The 17522-nt window shown below is 34.1% G+C and overlaps 1 protein-coding gene across 1 annotated transcript in view; it reads left to right on the plus strand.

Moving 5' to 3' along the window:
• The window catches only part of KLHL1 (kelch like family member 1), a 396571-nt gene that overhangs the window by 228918 nt on the left and 150131 nt on the right, over positions 1–17522 (plus strand). Inside the window, exon 5 of the mRNA XM_059144513.1 lies at positions 4464–4676. Coding sequence (XP_059000496.1) covers positions 4464–4676 — 213 coding nt within the window. The remainder of the gene's footprint in view (positions 1–4463; positions 4677–17522) is intronic.

Here is a 17522-nt window from a genome sequence, read left to right on the forward strand (position 1 = left end):
CCAAACTTTACATTTTCATACTTCTAAAATGAGCCTCAATCAGAGGATGTATGGCAATTCTCGGGATTACCTTTTAGTTTTCCATTTATTTGATAGTATGAGCCTCCTAAGAATATATCTTTCTAACCAATAACTTTAAAGGGGCAATTAAATGAATCTCATAGCCTCTGGTGATTTGGAATCAAGCCAGAGATTCTGTGGTAGTCTGACAAAGAATTAACATTCCCAACATAATATTGAAAGCAGTGATGAGGAGGTTTTTCTCCTTCTCTTTCTCCTTCTCCTTCTTGTTGGAGGTTCTTCTAACTGACCTCTGGTCACAAAGTGCAACATGGTAAAACAGATTTTAATTCAGTAGACATTCATAGCAAAGTAGTTTCTTTGTTTCAACCATAATGGTGTGTATAATGTATGCTATTTGTAGTAACTATTAATGAAGTAAACACTATAAAGCTTATGTTGAAGTTATTTGAACATGAATGAAATATTTTACTATAATTACAAACCATAATATCCACATTTTAAATTGAATCAATAACTAAAATCTGATCATTGAAAGGATTCACTTATATCCTGCTTGACCAATATGACCACGAATTGCTAGCTAACTTTCAAAATGACATAGAAAAATGAGCTTCTATTGGAATTTCAAATTATTGATATATTACCAATAATAAGATAAGAGGAAGACAACAATACAATTGTAAAATTTTTTAGATAGCAGAATTATTTAAAGTATTATGAAGTAGAAAAAATAGATAGTAGAATTGAATCTTGTTGTAATTAATAAAGATTGTCTGTGTCTTTCTTAGGTAGTGGCAACTTAAATTCGATGCTAAAATTTTCCTTTGTAATAAATATTTCAATCTATGTATAAAAGATATATGTATAGATATATTCCCATTTAATGGAAAGACTGTCAAAGTTTTAGAATAAATTTATTCCATTATATGGTCTAAATCACCCTGTCAATATTATTTCTCACAATTTTTCTGTGCTCATTCTTAATCAAACTGACATACCAAATATGGCACTTTATACTATATTACCTGTTATTATGTCTTTGCTTATATGCTTTTCCCTAGTTGTAATACTATATCTTTCCATTTCCTGTTTTCTAATTTACTCTCCTACCTAATATTCTAGGTCCATTTGAAAAACTGGCTTTTCTAGACTTGACAAGTCATTTTCTAAGCACTGCACATTTTATAGGTGTCCTATGTATGGTAAGCTTTTGATGCAAATCCATTTTGTTCTCCTCACTACAATTATCCAGGCCCATATGTTAGGTGTTCGGGAAATCTATATAGAATGAGTTATTGAATAAATTTAAAGTAAAGTTATTGTACAAAAGGTAATAGGCCAAGGAATATTGATGCCTCTCCCTACTTGTTCTCACACAAAGAGTTCTCTGAGGTGCACAAGCAGGGTTAAGGAAACTCATGTGAATTTATATTTTTTCTTTAGTGAATCAAACATAATGAAATTAAAACAATTTCCAGAAGCTAGGTTGCAGAAAATGGGAAAATGTTAGGCAGGGTATCATGAAAAGGAGAACTGATGGAGAAAACAAAAAAGAGCAAAGAGAACTTTAGAACTCTAAAGTACATACAGAAAAAATAATAAACAACATAATATGTGAAACAGTATGAGTGATTCAATAATATCTGATATTAGCTCGTAATGTCCAGTTTATTTATAGCCATTTTTCCAAACCATGTGACTTATTCCCAAAAATGTAGTATGGCTAGCAAAGATATAAAATTATAAGAATACATCCTAAATCAGATGCAAGGATAAAAGAAAAATATATAATCTGCTGTAGTGATATTAAATGAAACTATTATTGGAGGTTTCTGAAAAAGAAATGAAACTATAAAAGACTATAGCCTTCCTAACAGATAGATTTCAATTCAATGTTAAGTTTTCTAGAGGCCAAATAAAAAGAGATATCTGATCAATTTCATAATTTACAACATCCATGATAAATGCAAACCAATTTACTCAGGAGAAGTGCAATTATTCTTGCTACTAAAACCTGCAAGAAATTTCTCCCAAGGGTCATCATAAAGAGGCAACTGTAAAATATAATGAAATATGCCTTAAACAATATCTTTGATAGACACCACTAAGAGTTTCATAGACCTGATTTTTTTTATGGTACCCCGTACTATGCTTTAGCTCTTCAATTCTGTGTGCGCTTTAATAGAGGCATAGATTTTTCAGTAACTGGAAAACCAGATAGGCAAGAAATCTTTCAAAGATTCTTGAGAAACATCTTTGTCTTACTAGAGTCTTTTAGACAAACTTGGTGGCGCCACATCTCAGAACACTCAATCGGTTAATTCGCTAAATAGATATTGGACAACTATAATTTGCATAGTACTTGTATTAGGCACAGAGGAAACACAAGGGATAAAAATTTCCAGGAAATCAGCTATTCTATGATGTCAATCAAATGTAATTAAATAGAACAAAGGACCAGAACAAAAGTAAAAGTAGACATTCTTTTGTGACAGCTGAAAGCACCTCAAGCCTTGGGTTCAGTTCCAAGGATATACTCAAAAGGTGGATTAGGTCTCTTTTAGAAAATAGGTTTGGATCTGCTCTGACATAGAGATTAACAGCCACTGGCTGATTCTTCTACCCAGGGTTAGCTTAGTAGCGTAGTCATCATGCCTTCTGGGAAAAAAATCTAGTCCCATCTGTTTCAGGTTTTTTCCTACAATAGGCCTGTATTGGGATTTCTACCACAACTGTGCCTTTAAATCAATGATCTGAGAAACCTTACCTCTGTCTTCCTTGGAATTGAGACCTGGGAGGAGGTGGAACAAAAGAGGCAGCCAGTCAGATCACTGTCTTCTCTAACCACTTAGAGGCAGTATCTGCCACCAAAGCCTCTCTGCTAGCATGTAAGAAGGTCTTTGAGAAGGTCTTTGACAAGTCATTTTAAAATTCTGTTTGAAAAATGCTTCCCTGTTGTATACTATTTCTAAAATTTTATTTTTCTCCTCAAAGATCACCAACACATCTATTCAATAAATACGTACTGTTCACCTGCTATGTGCCAGGATCTAGATATGCAAGGTTAATTGTCAAGGTGAATTTGTATCAAGAAGCTTAAAGTTGGTGATAACACCCCTAAGGTGCTGAAGATGAGGCCACAGTTTGGTAACTGCTGTCTCAGAGATACTAAGTACCATGCACTGTGCACACATGGTGGGTGGGGTAGCCAGATCCAACATGAGTGAACAGGACTCAAGAGTTCCATCTGTAACAAGTAGCTTTTGAATTGAATCTTGGAAAATGGCAGAAATTAGGAAAACAAAGTGCATAAAAGTCATTTTTGGGGCACCTGGGTGGCTCAGTTGTTAAGTGTCTTCCTTCGGCTGGGGTCATGATCCCACGGTCCTGGAATTGAGCCCCACATTGGGCTCCCTGCTCAGTAGGAAACCTGCTTCTCCCTCTCTCACCAGCAGTGCCCACCTCCCTGCCACTTGTGTTCCCTCTCTCTCTGTCTCCCTCTCTGTCAAATAAATAAATAAAATCTTTTTTTAAAAAAAGTTATTTTAAGCAACAGATGAGTGAGGGGGTACATGTTAAACAGGATGGCAAACTGAAAAAGTAATGGTGACAAGAACACAAGAAAAGTTAAGAACTGTGGTCTTCAACTAAGGAAGAGGTCAGATCATGATGAATTAGTGTACTTAACCAAGAGATCTGAACCAAAAGACAAAAGGAGACCAAACCAAACCAAGCAAAAACTTCAGAGGAATGCCCTGAAATTTATGTTGTAGAACTATCATTTCACCATGATTACAGAGAATATAGTAAAAGGCTAAGAATAGAGTCAGGCAGAGTAATTAGAAGGTTATGGCAGCAATCTGGAAGAAAATAAGTGGGGATCTAAATTAAGCCAGAGAAATTATCATGAGAGGAGGGACGTATGAGAGGTAATAAAAGGGTGGAACATATATGCTTTTGGGACTTCTAAGATCTATCTGTCCTGTTGTTTTCCCTTCTAAATAAACAATGGTGCATCTTATAGTGTTACTTACTCCCTATGTAATTTCGTTCCTACTTTCTTGTAGGATTCATGTATATGTAGTCTAGCTTTAAAAATTTTGAAATTCTATTCTCTTCATAGTCACCAAATCTTACATAGCAGTCCACTTGAAACTTGAACATTTAATCACTGAGTACATTCTGCCTGCATCATAAAGCTCAACGTTATAATCCTCCAGTTATTACAAGATCTGTGCTGTCTCTGATACATTTACACTTCAATTACAATTACAATGCTTTCATTTTAACAGCTTCTGGTTTCTGAAGGATTAAGTCTCAAGGATTATGTTCTAATGAGAACAAAGGTTATTGACGACTTTTCTCATTTCTTTTTGAGATGCTTTCCAAGCTAAATCAAAGTGAAGCCAAATTTATGCCAAGATGTTTTCTCCCTGCAGGAAAACATAATGGAAGTTATGAGAAATCAAGAGTTTTTACTGCTTCCAGCTGAGGAGCTCCATAAACTCCTGGCCAGCGATGATGTAAATGTTCCTGATGAAGAAACTATCTTCCATGCCTTAATGATGTGGGTCAAGTATGATATGCAGAGGCGATGCAATGACTTGAGTATGCTTCTTGCCTTTATAAGACTGCCACTGCTTCCACCACAGGTAATTGCATGGGATGCTGTGTTAACAGCTACTCTATATTGAAAAATCCTATATTAAAAGTAACATCAAAATGTAAATAAAACTAACAATAATTTAAAATAAAAATAATAATACCCATAAAGCATTTGGTAAAATAGTAACATTCAATTGATACATATTATGGTATACACACATGCACAGGCACACTGACTTGAAAGTAGAAAGTCCCTAAGTTTTATGCCTCTCTGTTACCATTTTCTTATAATTGTTTAATTCTTTATAAAAAAGTGGTATCATAAGCCATTTGTTTTTCCTTTTCACATTTTTGGTTTTTCTTCTAATCCAATACTCTTTTTAGGAAAATTTGGTGATGGAAAATGATGGGTGATGGGTCTGAAGCTCATCTCTGCCATATATTGACTCATGCTCATATGACTATGCGAATGCCACTGAATTTCTCTGATATCCGATTTTCTCATCCATAAAATGAAATTGTACTACCGCACAAAACTTTTGTGAGGATTAGATGAGACAATACATGCTAAGTACTTAATCTCATTACAGTATCTAGAAGATTTTTAAAACATTATAATTAATTCCTTGCTTCCCCATTTTGGAGATCAATGGATTTATCATCTATCTATCTATCATTTATCTATTTATCATAATCTGTTTATCTATTTATCCCTCCATTTCTACCTTTATATCTTATGATGCAATAATACAATCATTCTCTGATGAAAACACATCCTTGGGTTACATTTTAACACTCAATACATAGGATTTCTACCCTCAATAAACAGATAACACATATTACTGAATCATACACAGTTATGGAGTTAAAGCATTTAGCAGTTGGAATTATGGAATCTTTAATAACTGAAGCTAAGGAGAATCCAGACACCAAGTGTACCAACCCCCTCATTTTACTGATGAATTATGTAGGACAGGTGAACTGGTAAGAACAAGTTCATTTAGCTTGTAAGAATAAGAGTAACTATTTTTCTCTGATTCATTATGTCTGTAAGTTGTGATGTTGCAAAATTGTCTATGCACAGCAATGTTAATCTGGGGTTTCTGCCTTCTAAGATCATCTAGAAATAAGCCTGAAGGCTATTCCTACCTCAGAAATGGCAGGTAAAATTGTATATACACTTTGTCTGGGGGATGTGAGGGACCTCTAGTATTCACCTGATTCATCATTTGGCTCCATACTTCCATCAACACTTTCACTAATCCATATATTACTAAGAGTGTTAGATAGAGAATTATGACATTGGGAAAGAATGACAGACAAGGGCACGTTAATAAGTGAAGTGAAAATTATGGTCATATATTAAGATTGGAAAGTAAAAAAAACAAAAAACAACTACCAAAATTGGGAAAACAAATGAAGTTTTATAAATAAAGGAATAATTCTGTTTCACTTGGCTGCTGAAATGAATAAAGCAGTAAAAACAGAGGAGAAAATTTTATGGAACTCCTGCTTAAGCAAATTATATGAGCTTATCTTAACACTAGGATCTTAAAAAGGAGGAGAAATGCATTTAGGTAACGAAACAAAGAATAAATTGTGAATCTAAGCCCTGAATTTTTCCAAATCTTCCATCCCAGGTTTTAATGCCAGGTATCCTTTCTCTAAGGATATCCTGGGGATTTTCTATCCTGGGGATTTTCTCCCAGGATAGAAATGGCCAGTGAACACTATTAGCTAATAACAGGTAGAAAGCCATTAACCACTCATAGATGCTGTGGCAATTGGTACCTTAGACTACTGCCTACCCACTCCAACTGTTTGTTGAAACGTGGGGAGCTTTTGGGTTTTCCACAGAAAGTACTATGTCATCTGCAGAGAGTAAGAGTTTGACTTCTTTGACAAACTGAATGCCTTTTATTTATTTTTGTTGTCTGATTGCTGAGGCTAGGACTTCACCCCACAATTTCTAGAACTCATGCAACAATTCAGCAATGTGGCAGTATAGAAAAATCAATGCACAGAAGTCAGTTGCATTTCTGTACACTAACAATGCACTAACAACATGACTGAAGAAAGAGAAATTAAGGAATCAATCCCATTCACAATTGCACCAAAAACCATAAGATACCTAGGAATAAACCTAATCAAAGAGGTAAAGGATCTGTACTCAAGAAACAACAGAACACTTATGAAAAATTGAAGAAGACACAAAGAGTTGGAAAAACATTCCATGCTCATGGATTGGAAGAATAAACATTGTTAAAAATATGTATTCTGGGCACCGGGGTGGCTCAGTTGTTGGGCATCTGCCTTCAGCTCAGGTCATGATCCCAGGGTCCTGGGATCAAGCCCTGAATTGGGCTTCCTGTTCAGCGAAGAGGCCTGCTTCTACCTCTCTCACTCCCTCTGCTTGTGTTCCCTCTCTCTCTGTGTCTTTGTCTGTCAAATAAATAAATAAATAAGTTTTTTAAAAATAAAATAAATAAAAAACAAACGCAATGTGTATAGTGCCTAAAGAAATCTACCTATTCAATGCAATCCCTATCAAAATAACATCAACATTTTTCAGAGTTGGAACAAACAATCCTAAAATTTGTATGGAACCAGAAAAGATCCCAAAAAGCCAGGGGAAGTCACAAAGCCTGACTTCAAGCTATATTAAAAAGCTATGATCATCAAGATAGTATGGTACTAGCACAAAAACAGACACATAGTCCAATGGAAAAGAACAGAGACTTCAGAAATGGACCCTCAACTCTATGATCAACTAAAATTTGACAAAGCAGGAAAGTTTATCCAATGGAAAGAAAGATGGTCTCTTCAATAAATGGTGCTGGGAAAATTGGACAGCCATATGCAGAAGACTGAAACTGGACCATTCTCCTACACCATACATAAATTCAAAATGGATGAAAGACCTCAATGTGAGACAGGAATCCATCAAAATCCTAGAGGACAACACAGGCAGTAACCTCTTCAACCTTGGCCTCAGCAACTTCTTGCAGGACACATCTCTAAAGGCAAGGGAAAAATAAGAAGAAATGAACTATTGTGACTTCATCAAGATAAAAATCTTCTCATGGCAAAGGAAACAGTCAATAAAACTAAGAGGAAACCTACAGAATGGGAGAAGATACTTGCAAATGACAAATGACAAACAGATAAAGGGCTGCTATTCAAGATCTATAAAGGACTTATCAGACTCAACACACAATAACAGATATTCCAGTTAAGAAATGGGGTAACAGGTGGTAGTTAGTATAAGGGGAATGGATTGCATGGAGCACTGGGTGTGGTGAAAAAAATAATGAATACTGTGATGCTGAAGATAAATTAAAAAAAAAAAAAAGAAATGGGCAGACTTGAACAGACACTTCTCAAAAAAAGACATACGAATGGCCAACAGACACATGAAAAACACTCCACATCACTAACCATCAGGGAAATACAAATCAAAACCACAATGAGATACCACCTTACACCAATTAGAATGGCTAAAATTGACAAGACAGGAAACAATGAATGATGATAAGGACGTGGAGAAAGGGGAACCTTCTTACACTGTTGGTGGGAATGTAAGCTGGTATGGCTGCTCTTGAAAACAGTGTGGATATTCCTCAAGAAGATAAAAATAGAGCTACCCTACAACCTAGTGACTGGACTACTAGGTATTTACCCCAAAGATACAGATGCAGTAAAAAGAAGGGACACATGCACCCCAATGTTCATAACAGCAATGTCAATGATAGCCAGCTGTGGGGGGAGCTCAGATGTCCTTCAACAGATGAATGGATAAAGAAAACATGGTCTGTATATACAATGGAATATTAGCCATCAGAAAGGATGACTATCTCAGATGTCCTTCAACAGATGAATGGATAAAGAAAACATGGTCTGTATATACAATGGAATATTAGCCATCAGAAAGGATGACTATCTACCATTTATGTCAACATGGATGGAAGTGGAGGGTATTATGCTAAGTGAAATAAGTCAGTCAAAGAAAGACAATTATCATACGGTTTCACTCTTATGTGAATTGTGAGAAATAGCTCAAAGACTCATAGGGGAAGGGAGGGAAAACTGAATGGGAAGAAATCAGTGCGGGAGATAAATCATGAGAGACTCTTGACTCCGGGAAACAAACCGAGGATTGTGGAAAGGGAGGTGGGTGGGGAAATGGGGTCACTGGGTGATGGGAATTAAGGAGGGCATGTGATGTGATGAACACTGGCTATTATAAGCAACTAATGAATCACTGAACACTATACCAAAAGCTAATGATGTATTATGTATTGGTTAATTGAATTTAAACAAAAAGAAAAGTGGGGAGCTTTAAGCTAAACCAGTAGTCAAAAATCATCATGGGGAAAAAAAAATCATGAATGATTGCTAGGAGACATAACTGAAGAGGCCAAGAATGTGACCAGGGTTCAATCTTTTCATGCTATGCCTTTCCTTCATACACTCTTTCCCCACTCTTCTGTCACCAAAAATGGGAGATGCTTTTACCACTACATCCATCTATGCTATTCCATCACAACAGACATGTGCATCCTATTAACTTGTTACTAAGGCTACACATTACAAATGGAGTTTTAATTCTTATTGACTCAGCTGCTTCATCTTACTTAGTGAAACAATATTCATTAACTTTAGGAAAATAAGATATAATTTTTTGGTGTAACTAACTAGCAAAAGACTCTTTTGTTAATTCTTATTACAGCATGTAATAGTCATAAGTACAGCATATGTCTATTCTCTATTTCTTATTTCTCAATTTAGGGGTATTAAAAATATAACTTTATACTTTCAAATTAGACACGCAGGGAAGAAAGAGTAAAATACATTTTCTTTTCATAAAATATTCTGTATATAAGAGCGGTTATCACTTTCTTAACTAGTACTAATGAATTGCATGTTATTATAAGCATTTTCCACATATTTCTACCCAGATTTTGAAACTTCCAGTAAAAAAAAAAAAAGACATAGTAAGAATAGGGCAATAGGAAATATTTTTTTCTTTCTTTCTTTAGATACCAAGCATACTTTATTTCATTTAATTTCTATATTTTTATGTAGTAAATATTATTATTTTCAATTGGACAAATGAATAAATTGAGAATCGGCACAGTAGCCATCTTCCTATTAAGTTGTAGCACTCAGATTGCACTCTTGATGTATCTGACATTAATGTGGTTCTTATTCCACTGAAGGGCAATGAGAGCAGTCTCTTCTTCAGATTTAACTCAATGTCCCACCAGAGCTAAAAAAGAGTTTAATCAAATCTAAGATTCTCCAGCTTTTTATGTGAACTTTCAAAGTGGCTAAGCATCTTCTATTCCTTAAGAAAAGCTATTATGAGGATCAGGAAACACTTTTTTCTTAATCCTGGAGCCATTATATATAGGTTTGACCCTAATATATATTGCTTGTGTGCATGCACTCGCTCTCCCTCTCTCTTTCTTTACATAATGTTTACATGTTTATATCCTTAATATTTAATAACTATATAAAATGTGATATTATATTTTAAAGTACTAACAATATTTAAAAGGAGAAGAGTCTTCATTTTTCTAGTGAGGTAAGAATTTATTTTCAAAAGGAAAGAGTACATAGGCTAATTTTTGAAGGACACTTGAGAGAATTTGGCTTGTGTTTTTGTAAGATAATTCCTGTAGAAGTAAATGATGGGTTTCGGGTTAAGTGACAGAACAATATCTGGAAGACCTTTTGTGAGCTGCTTATAATGTTGTCAAGCAAAACCTAACAAGTACTGACCAGAACAAGAGTAAAAACGATGAGATTTAGAGATGCTTAAAACAATAAATTAAAAAATACAGAAAAAAAATGCTTCTAGAATAGAGTTAAACTAAATAACTGTAAGTAGTTTTACAGCTGTGAGCTTCTAGTTTCTATTTAGTAAATGCATAGAACAATTTCCAGAGCTTAAAAAAAGTAAAAATAAATACAACGATGGAGATTTCATCAACAAAGAAAACATGTTAAAAAAGTAATTATTGTCAAAGAATAAATCTAGATTACAGTAACAGTCTTATACTCACGGCCAGTTGACCAACTTGACTTAAGTGGATTTCAGTTAATCATTTATTATAATCTGAATTCTCATATCTGGTTTTTTTTTCATTACTAGACCCATCATATGTATCTGTGTTTAGTTATTTCTTAAATTTACAAGAAAAAAAATCCATTCTGATACTCTTTATTATTTACTATTTATATATTTTACTATATATTTATTATTTATATTAAATAAACTATATATTATATATAAATTATAGATAAAATATATTGTATATAATATGTATATTATATATAATATTTTATCATTTATATATTGTTTATTATATCATATATTATTTATATAATGATGTATGTTATTATAATGTATACATTGTGGGAATTTGGTGCAGAAAAATATGAGGATATAAATTTTGGTGGACAGTATGGATTTCAGTTGAGACAAGTGGTAGACAAAATGAGCTTCAGAAAAGAATAAAAGAAGAGACATAAAGTGACTCAGAAGTGAAATGTCTATTTTATCTTGTATTGAAATATAACAGCTAATGATGAAATAAATTCAGTTGGCTTTGCTGCAGAAAAGACCAGAGGAAAAAGCAAAATGAAAGAAATATATAATTGAGTTATAGTCTAAGAAATAGTGAATGACTTCTATTATCTTTTTAAATTAGTGAGGAATAGGATTTTTCATAATAGTTTCTGTGTTTTTTCTTGAATACCCAGAGGTTTAAAAATTTCAACAGAACTGGAAAAAATTATGGAAATTTCATTTTAGAGAGTGAGTGATTATATAAACAGACACACACACACACACACACACACACAAGTAAGTTAACCAATCTTATATACTCATTTTTCTCTATTTTCTCTTACAAAGATGCAACAAAAGAATATGTGGGTATGCAATAAACATGTAAACATATAAACATATAAATAAACATTATGTAACTATCATTTCCACTGGTTTTAACTAGTTTACAAGATGTATCCTTGTAATATGTACATAAATATATATTTATTATACACATATTTTAAAAGGACACATGACCACCTAACTTTTGGTAGGTTCTTTTCTAATGATTGGTTTGGAAAGTTGAAGCATGCTATTCAAAAAAATCAAGGGAATGCAATTCTATATCTAGTCAAGCCAAAAGGTCTTTAGGAAAATACAGTTTTATCATAGAGATTATTTAGAATGTTAGAGATATACAAATAAACTTTGCTTCCTATCTTGAAATTGGTATCATCTCTTTTGAGATGACAAGGATAAAGATTTCTCAGATCTTGCAAACCAGAATGCCTACTGACTCTTAAAAGCAATATGTAACGGTGTGTGTGTTTATGTGCATAAACATTTATTATCTGTATCAAAATGTAAAAGGAAAAAATTTGCAATTGAATAACAAATTATTTCCTAAGCTTAGAGGCATATAGTTTAATAATAAAAAATAATAAAATAACAAGGAAACTCAATATTGTAACTTAAGGGAACAGATACTACCTCTAGTTTAGAAGCATAAATTATTTTTATGTAAAGCTGTAATTTATCCCAAAATATTCTTTTTTTTTTTAAGATTTTGTTTATTTATTTGACAAAGAGAGAGATCACAAGTAGGCAGAGAGAGAGAGGAGGCAGCAGACTCCCTTTCGAGTAGAAAGCCCGATGCAGGACTCGATCCCAGGACCCCGAGATAGTGACCGAATGAGCCGAAGGCAGAAGCTTAACCCATTGAGCCACCCAGGCGCCCCAAAAGATTCTTTATGTAATAACAGCAACACGAGAAGAGAGACGTTATCAACATTTTTTACTCCATTGAAAATGTGATAGTTGATCAGATACCAGTGACATAGACTCTTCTGTCCATAAAAACTATAGTCACAACTAAAAACACTAATGAAAAGCAACCAAAATGACAGAGAACAAATCAGTATAAAAAGAGCATTCATAAATCACACTGTAAAATCTACAAAGTAGATTATACTCCTGAGTAATTTATGTTTTGTTTGGTTTTACTTCTCCAAGTATCGGCAAGCATCGGTAAATCCTATAATTTTCCATGTTTGTCAGTACTAATGTTCACTATTTAGTGTATTATAAATCTTATTTTTAAAACCTTTCAACTCTTACAACTGAGTAAGGCAAATATTAATCAAACACTAACACAGTCTATTAGTGGTCTTTGTTACTTTTTAATTTGTTTTTGTCCTTTTACTTCCTCTCTGATCTGCTTGCTGTCTGATTAATTAATGTTGACACCAGGCATCATCAAAGAAACAGCCTTCTTCATAAAACTAGACTATAATAGCTTTTAAAAGTGTGTAATAATGTTATTCTTCTCTAAAAAAAAACTTGAGAAACAGTGTCTTTAAAACAGAAATGCACAGATAATACATGTTTCTAAACTCTTACAGATTTATCTTTAATACAATTTAGTTTCATGATCACTTAAATTATGATGACATTCACAGTTCAAGTTACATTAAAAAAATATAAAAGCTTTTTACTTCAACAGTTATTGTCAGTGAGGTATAATGTGAAAAATGACACATACAAGCACAAACTCATACATACATACATACAAAAACATTACTGTCTTCGGTAAAGAGAGCAGAGAAGTTGGAACCTAATCTGAAAGCCTTTACTTTTTGCCACAGTGCTATAGTATCTCTGCTTTTGTCTAGGGCTGAGCCCACTGCTTGTGGTTTGTATCCCATCAGTCTTGCCACTGGAATTTCTCTACATTGGTGACCCTTCTATGTATTATATTACCAATTTGTTCCATATTGGATCGTTCTAATTAACTTGCAAAGACTTATTGTTCCACACATAGTAAAACAAAACTCATATTCCTACAACCGTTCCAATTCTGTTTCCGTTTCTAGCAAAACATGTAGCTATTATTTACCGTTAATAAATATATTTAATAATCATCATCACTCTCATCAGTCCACTGTAATCAGTCGTTGGAACTCTTCAAAATCACCCAAAACCTCCATGCTGTCACTTCTTCCCATCTTTCCCCATCTCATTTGTTTTCATCTTACTTGGCCTTCCAGCAGCTTTGACAAAATTGATCTGGCCCCTCTGACTCAATTGTCATTACTAATTTTTTCTACTCGGATATATATTGCAGTGCCCTAGGACACCATATTTTCTCCATAAAGAATAACATTCTTCTATACTTTTAAATACTATATAGCCAATTATAACTTCTAAATTTATAGCTTTAGCTAACCTCTTCTTGAGAGATAGATACACATACCCAGTTAACAGTTTGACACCTCTAATTAGATATCCAATGGTCATTCAAAACTTCACATGGTCAAAATGAAAGATTTCAAAGTCCCAAGACTTCCTCCATAACCCCCATTCTTCATAAATAACACGATGAACCATCTAGTTGTTCATACCTAAATTCTAAAATCACTTTTAATTCTCTACATTGCACTGCATTTAATATTCAATTTCTGAGGAAGTTCTTTTTGCTGTATTCTAAACTAGATCTTAAATCTGTTTTTTTTTTTTTCCCCTTTCTTTCTTTTTCCTCAGCCTTTCTACAGCCCCATCCTAAAATAACCCACCACCGGGGGCACCTGGGTGGCTCAGTGGGTTAAAGCCTCTGCCTTCAGATCAGTTCAGGATCCCAGGGTCCTGGAATCGAGCCCCACATCGGGCTCTCTGCTCAGCAGGGAGCCAGCTTCCCCCTCTCTCTTTGCCTGCCTCTCTGCCTACTTGTGATCTGTCAAATAAATAAATAAAATCTTAAAAAAAATAATAATAACCTACCACCATCTCTCTTCTGCACTATTGGAATAGCCTCCTACCTGTTATATTAACTTTTATATTTAACTATAGCAATAATTTCTAACTAGCAATGAGATGGAACTTTTGAAGTATGAATGAATTAATTTCAAACTTAAGAGTTATACCCTAAGAAAAAATCCTATATCCCTGTCCTACAAGGTGTGTATCAGAAACTGATGACTATTTCCCTGACCTAATTGCCTCCCAGCACTTAGTATTCTCTAGGTGCGGTGGTATTCTTTCTGTTTCTTGCACAAGTTAGGTTTATTTCTTCTATAGCATATTTGAACTAGCCAGTTCTGGGCGCTAGAATCAGTGGCCTGCCAGTGGAAGAGGATGGTGGTGACAGGAATAGCCTTCTCAGGTATAAGCAATGGAAGGGAGGTGTTGTTTATAGATAATTAAAGACAATAATAAAATGGCTGAAGGTTGTCTTTCTCTGCTTGACTTATTTCGCTAAGCATGATACGCTCTAGTTCCATCCATGTTGTCGCAAATGGCAAGATTTCATTTCTTTTGATGGCTGCATAGTATTCCATTGTGTATCATATGATCTCCCTGATATGAGGAAATGGTGATGCAACATGGGGGCTTAAGTGGGTAGGAGAAGAATAAATGAAACAAGATGAGATTGGGAGGGAGACAAACCATAAGTGACTCTTAATCTCACAAAACAAACTGAGGGTTGCTGGGGGGAGGGGGTTTGGGAGAAGGGGGTGGGATTATGGACATTGGGGAGGGTATGTGCTTTGGTGAGTGTTGTGAAGTGTGTAAACCTGGTGATTCACAGACCTGTACCCCTGGGGATAAAAATATATGTTTATAAAAAATAAAAGATTAAAAAAAATGGCTGAAGGTCAGTCTGCTTTTAGTATTATTATACCTTGACGATTCTGTAGAATGCCATTGATAACACATTCCTACCTGCTCGGATGAACTGTCCACCATATGCTTTCTCTGGTCCTCTACTGCCTAGAATATGTTCACCTTTATCATGGCATGGCTTATTCTTTCTACTTAATCATATGCCACATCCAATAGGTCCTGTTCTTAACATTCACCTACTATTTTCTTGTTTGGTTTTAGTCTGTTTCTATTCTATATATTTTCAGAAAACCAGACTTGAAGTCCTTGTCCACAAAGTTCTTGGTATAATTGATACTCAAAAAGTGCTTGTCAAATCAACAAATGAAAGGTTTATTCTAGGTCTTAGGAATTTGAGCTTCATTTTACCACCTGCTGATATATGATTTACCTGGAATGAGAGAGAAACCTACAATAGTGTGTTATGATGGAGCTAACAGTGGTTACTAGGAACACAGTAATAAAGAGCACATTGATTTGGACTTTACTAAAATTCCTTATCAAATGGACAATGGAAAGGCAAAGTAAACAGGATATACTGTCTCATCTCTTTGCTTTACTAGGTATATTCATAGAACATAAATTCATCAGAATTCCTCTAATTCAATGAAATGTTTAAAAAATAACTTAGCTACAAGAAAAAAAAGTTCCATTTTCACTGTTAGCATAATAAATAAGAAAACAAAGTCCATTTCATGAAAAAAAAACCCTGAACTTAAGTTAGTTCATAAGCATTTTTGCACATATTAAATAATATACATAACATTTACCAAGAGGCCACACAGTGCAGAAACAATTATTTTTCTCAATTAAACATTAAAGAAGAATTTCATTTTTTATTCATGCCTATTTTATATAACAATGATAAAATTAAAGGATATAATAATTTGTAAAAGGACTAACAAAAGTTGTGGAATGTTTGTAATGAAGCAAAAGCTACTTAAATCATTGAACCATTTCCAGTGATTTTAATTTAGGATTTAGGGAACTCAATTAACTCATAAAGCTACTTTAATATTTTAGTAACTGAAGTTTATAGAGATGAAATCTAGAGATTAAAGTAGAATCCTTAGACTGCAGAATACTCTTAATCTTTGGGCACATCTCATAGGTAAAGCTATAGTAGAGGAAATTTATCTTGATCCAATAATAAAGTTATTTTGATATATTATTTACTTAGGATATAGATCAAATATGTAAGTTCCTACATCCCTTATCAACACTGCTATTTTTACAAAATATTTTTCCTTGTTATTCTTTGAGGAAAAGTAGGGAAGTCTGTGTGGGTGAAGCAGAATGATCCAGGGGGTAAGTTGTTGGAAAAATTTAGAGAAGGTGAGGATATAAACCATTGAATGGCTTGTAAGCAATTTTAATGACTTTGGTACTTCCTCGGAGTGTAATGGAAGCCATTGCAGAGTTTTGAGCAGAGGAGAGCTTGATCTGATGTACACAATTAAATGGAATCTCTAGTTGCTGTGTTGAGAGTATACTGCAGGGTAACAAGAGTAGAAAATGGAAATCAGTTAGAAGATGATAGCAGTAGCAGAGGTGAGATATTTGAGAAATCAAATAACACTAATATGGTAGTAACAATAAAGACACTGAGAAGTGTTTCCATTCTAATTATATTTTAAAGTACAGTCATACGAGATAAGAGGGGAATCAGAGATGATTCCAGGTTTTTTGGCTTGAGTTCCAGTTGAGGAAGGATACTATGGAGCATTGACTTAAAGATTTCTTTGAAGTCTTTAAGTGGAGAGGTTGGGTGGGCAGTTGAATGCATCATTCAGGTGTCGTGGAGGTATGGCAGGAGATATAAATTAGGAAACTGTTGACATATAGATATAATTTAAAGCCATGATGTGATATGGTATCACCAAAGAAGTCAGTATACACAAATACATAAAGAGAATGAAGAAGAATGATGTTCTGGGCATTGAAACCTTATCAAATTAGAGATAAAAAGAAAGAACCTAGAACTGAAATCAAGACACAGCCAAACAGAATAAAAGCCAAGAGAGCTTGCTGTACAGAGATTTCAGGGAGTAAACCATCAGAGAGGACTTACTGATCAGCTGTATCAAATGCTGCTGAGAGGTCAAATAGAATGATGCCCGATAATTGACTTTTGAATTTAAGAATAAGAAAGTCATTGCTAACTTTGATAAAATAAGTT

This window comes from Mustela lutreola, chromosome 13 (genome assembly GCF_030435805.1).
Source record: "Mustela lutreola isolate mMusLut2 chromosome 13, mMusLut2.pri, whole genome shotgun sequence".
NCBI classification, from domain to species: Eukaryota; Metazoa; Chordata; class Mammalia; order Carnivora; family Mustelidae; genus Mustela; species Mustela lutreola.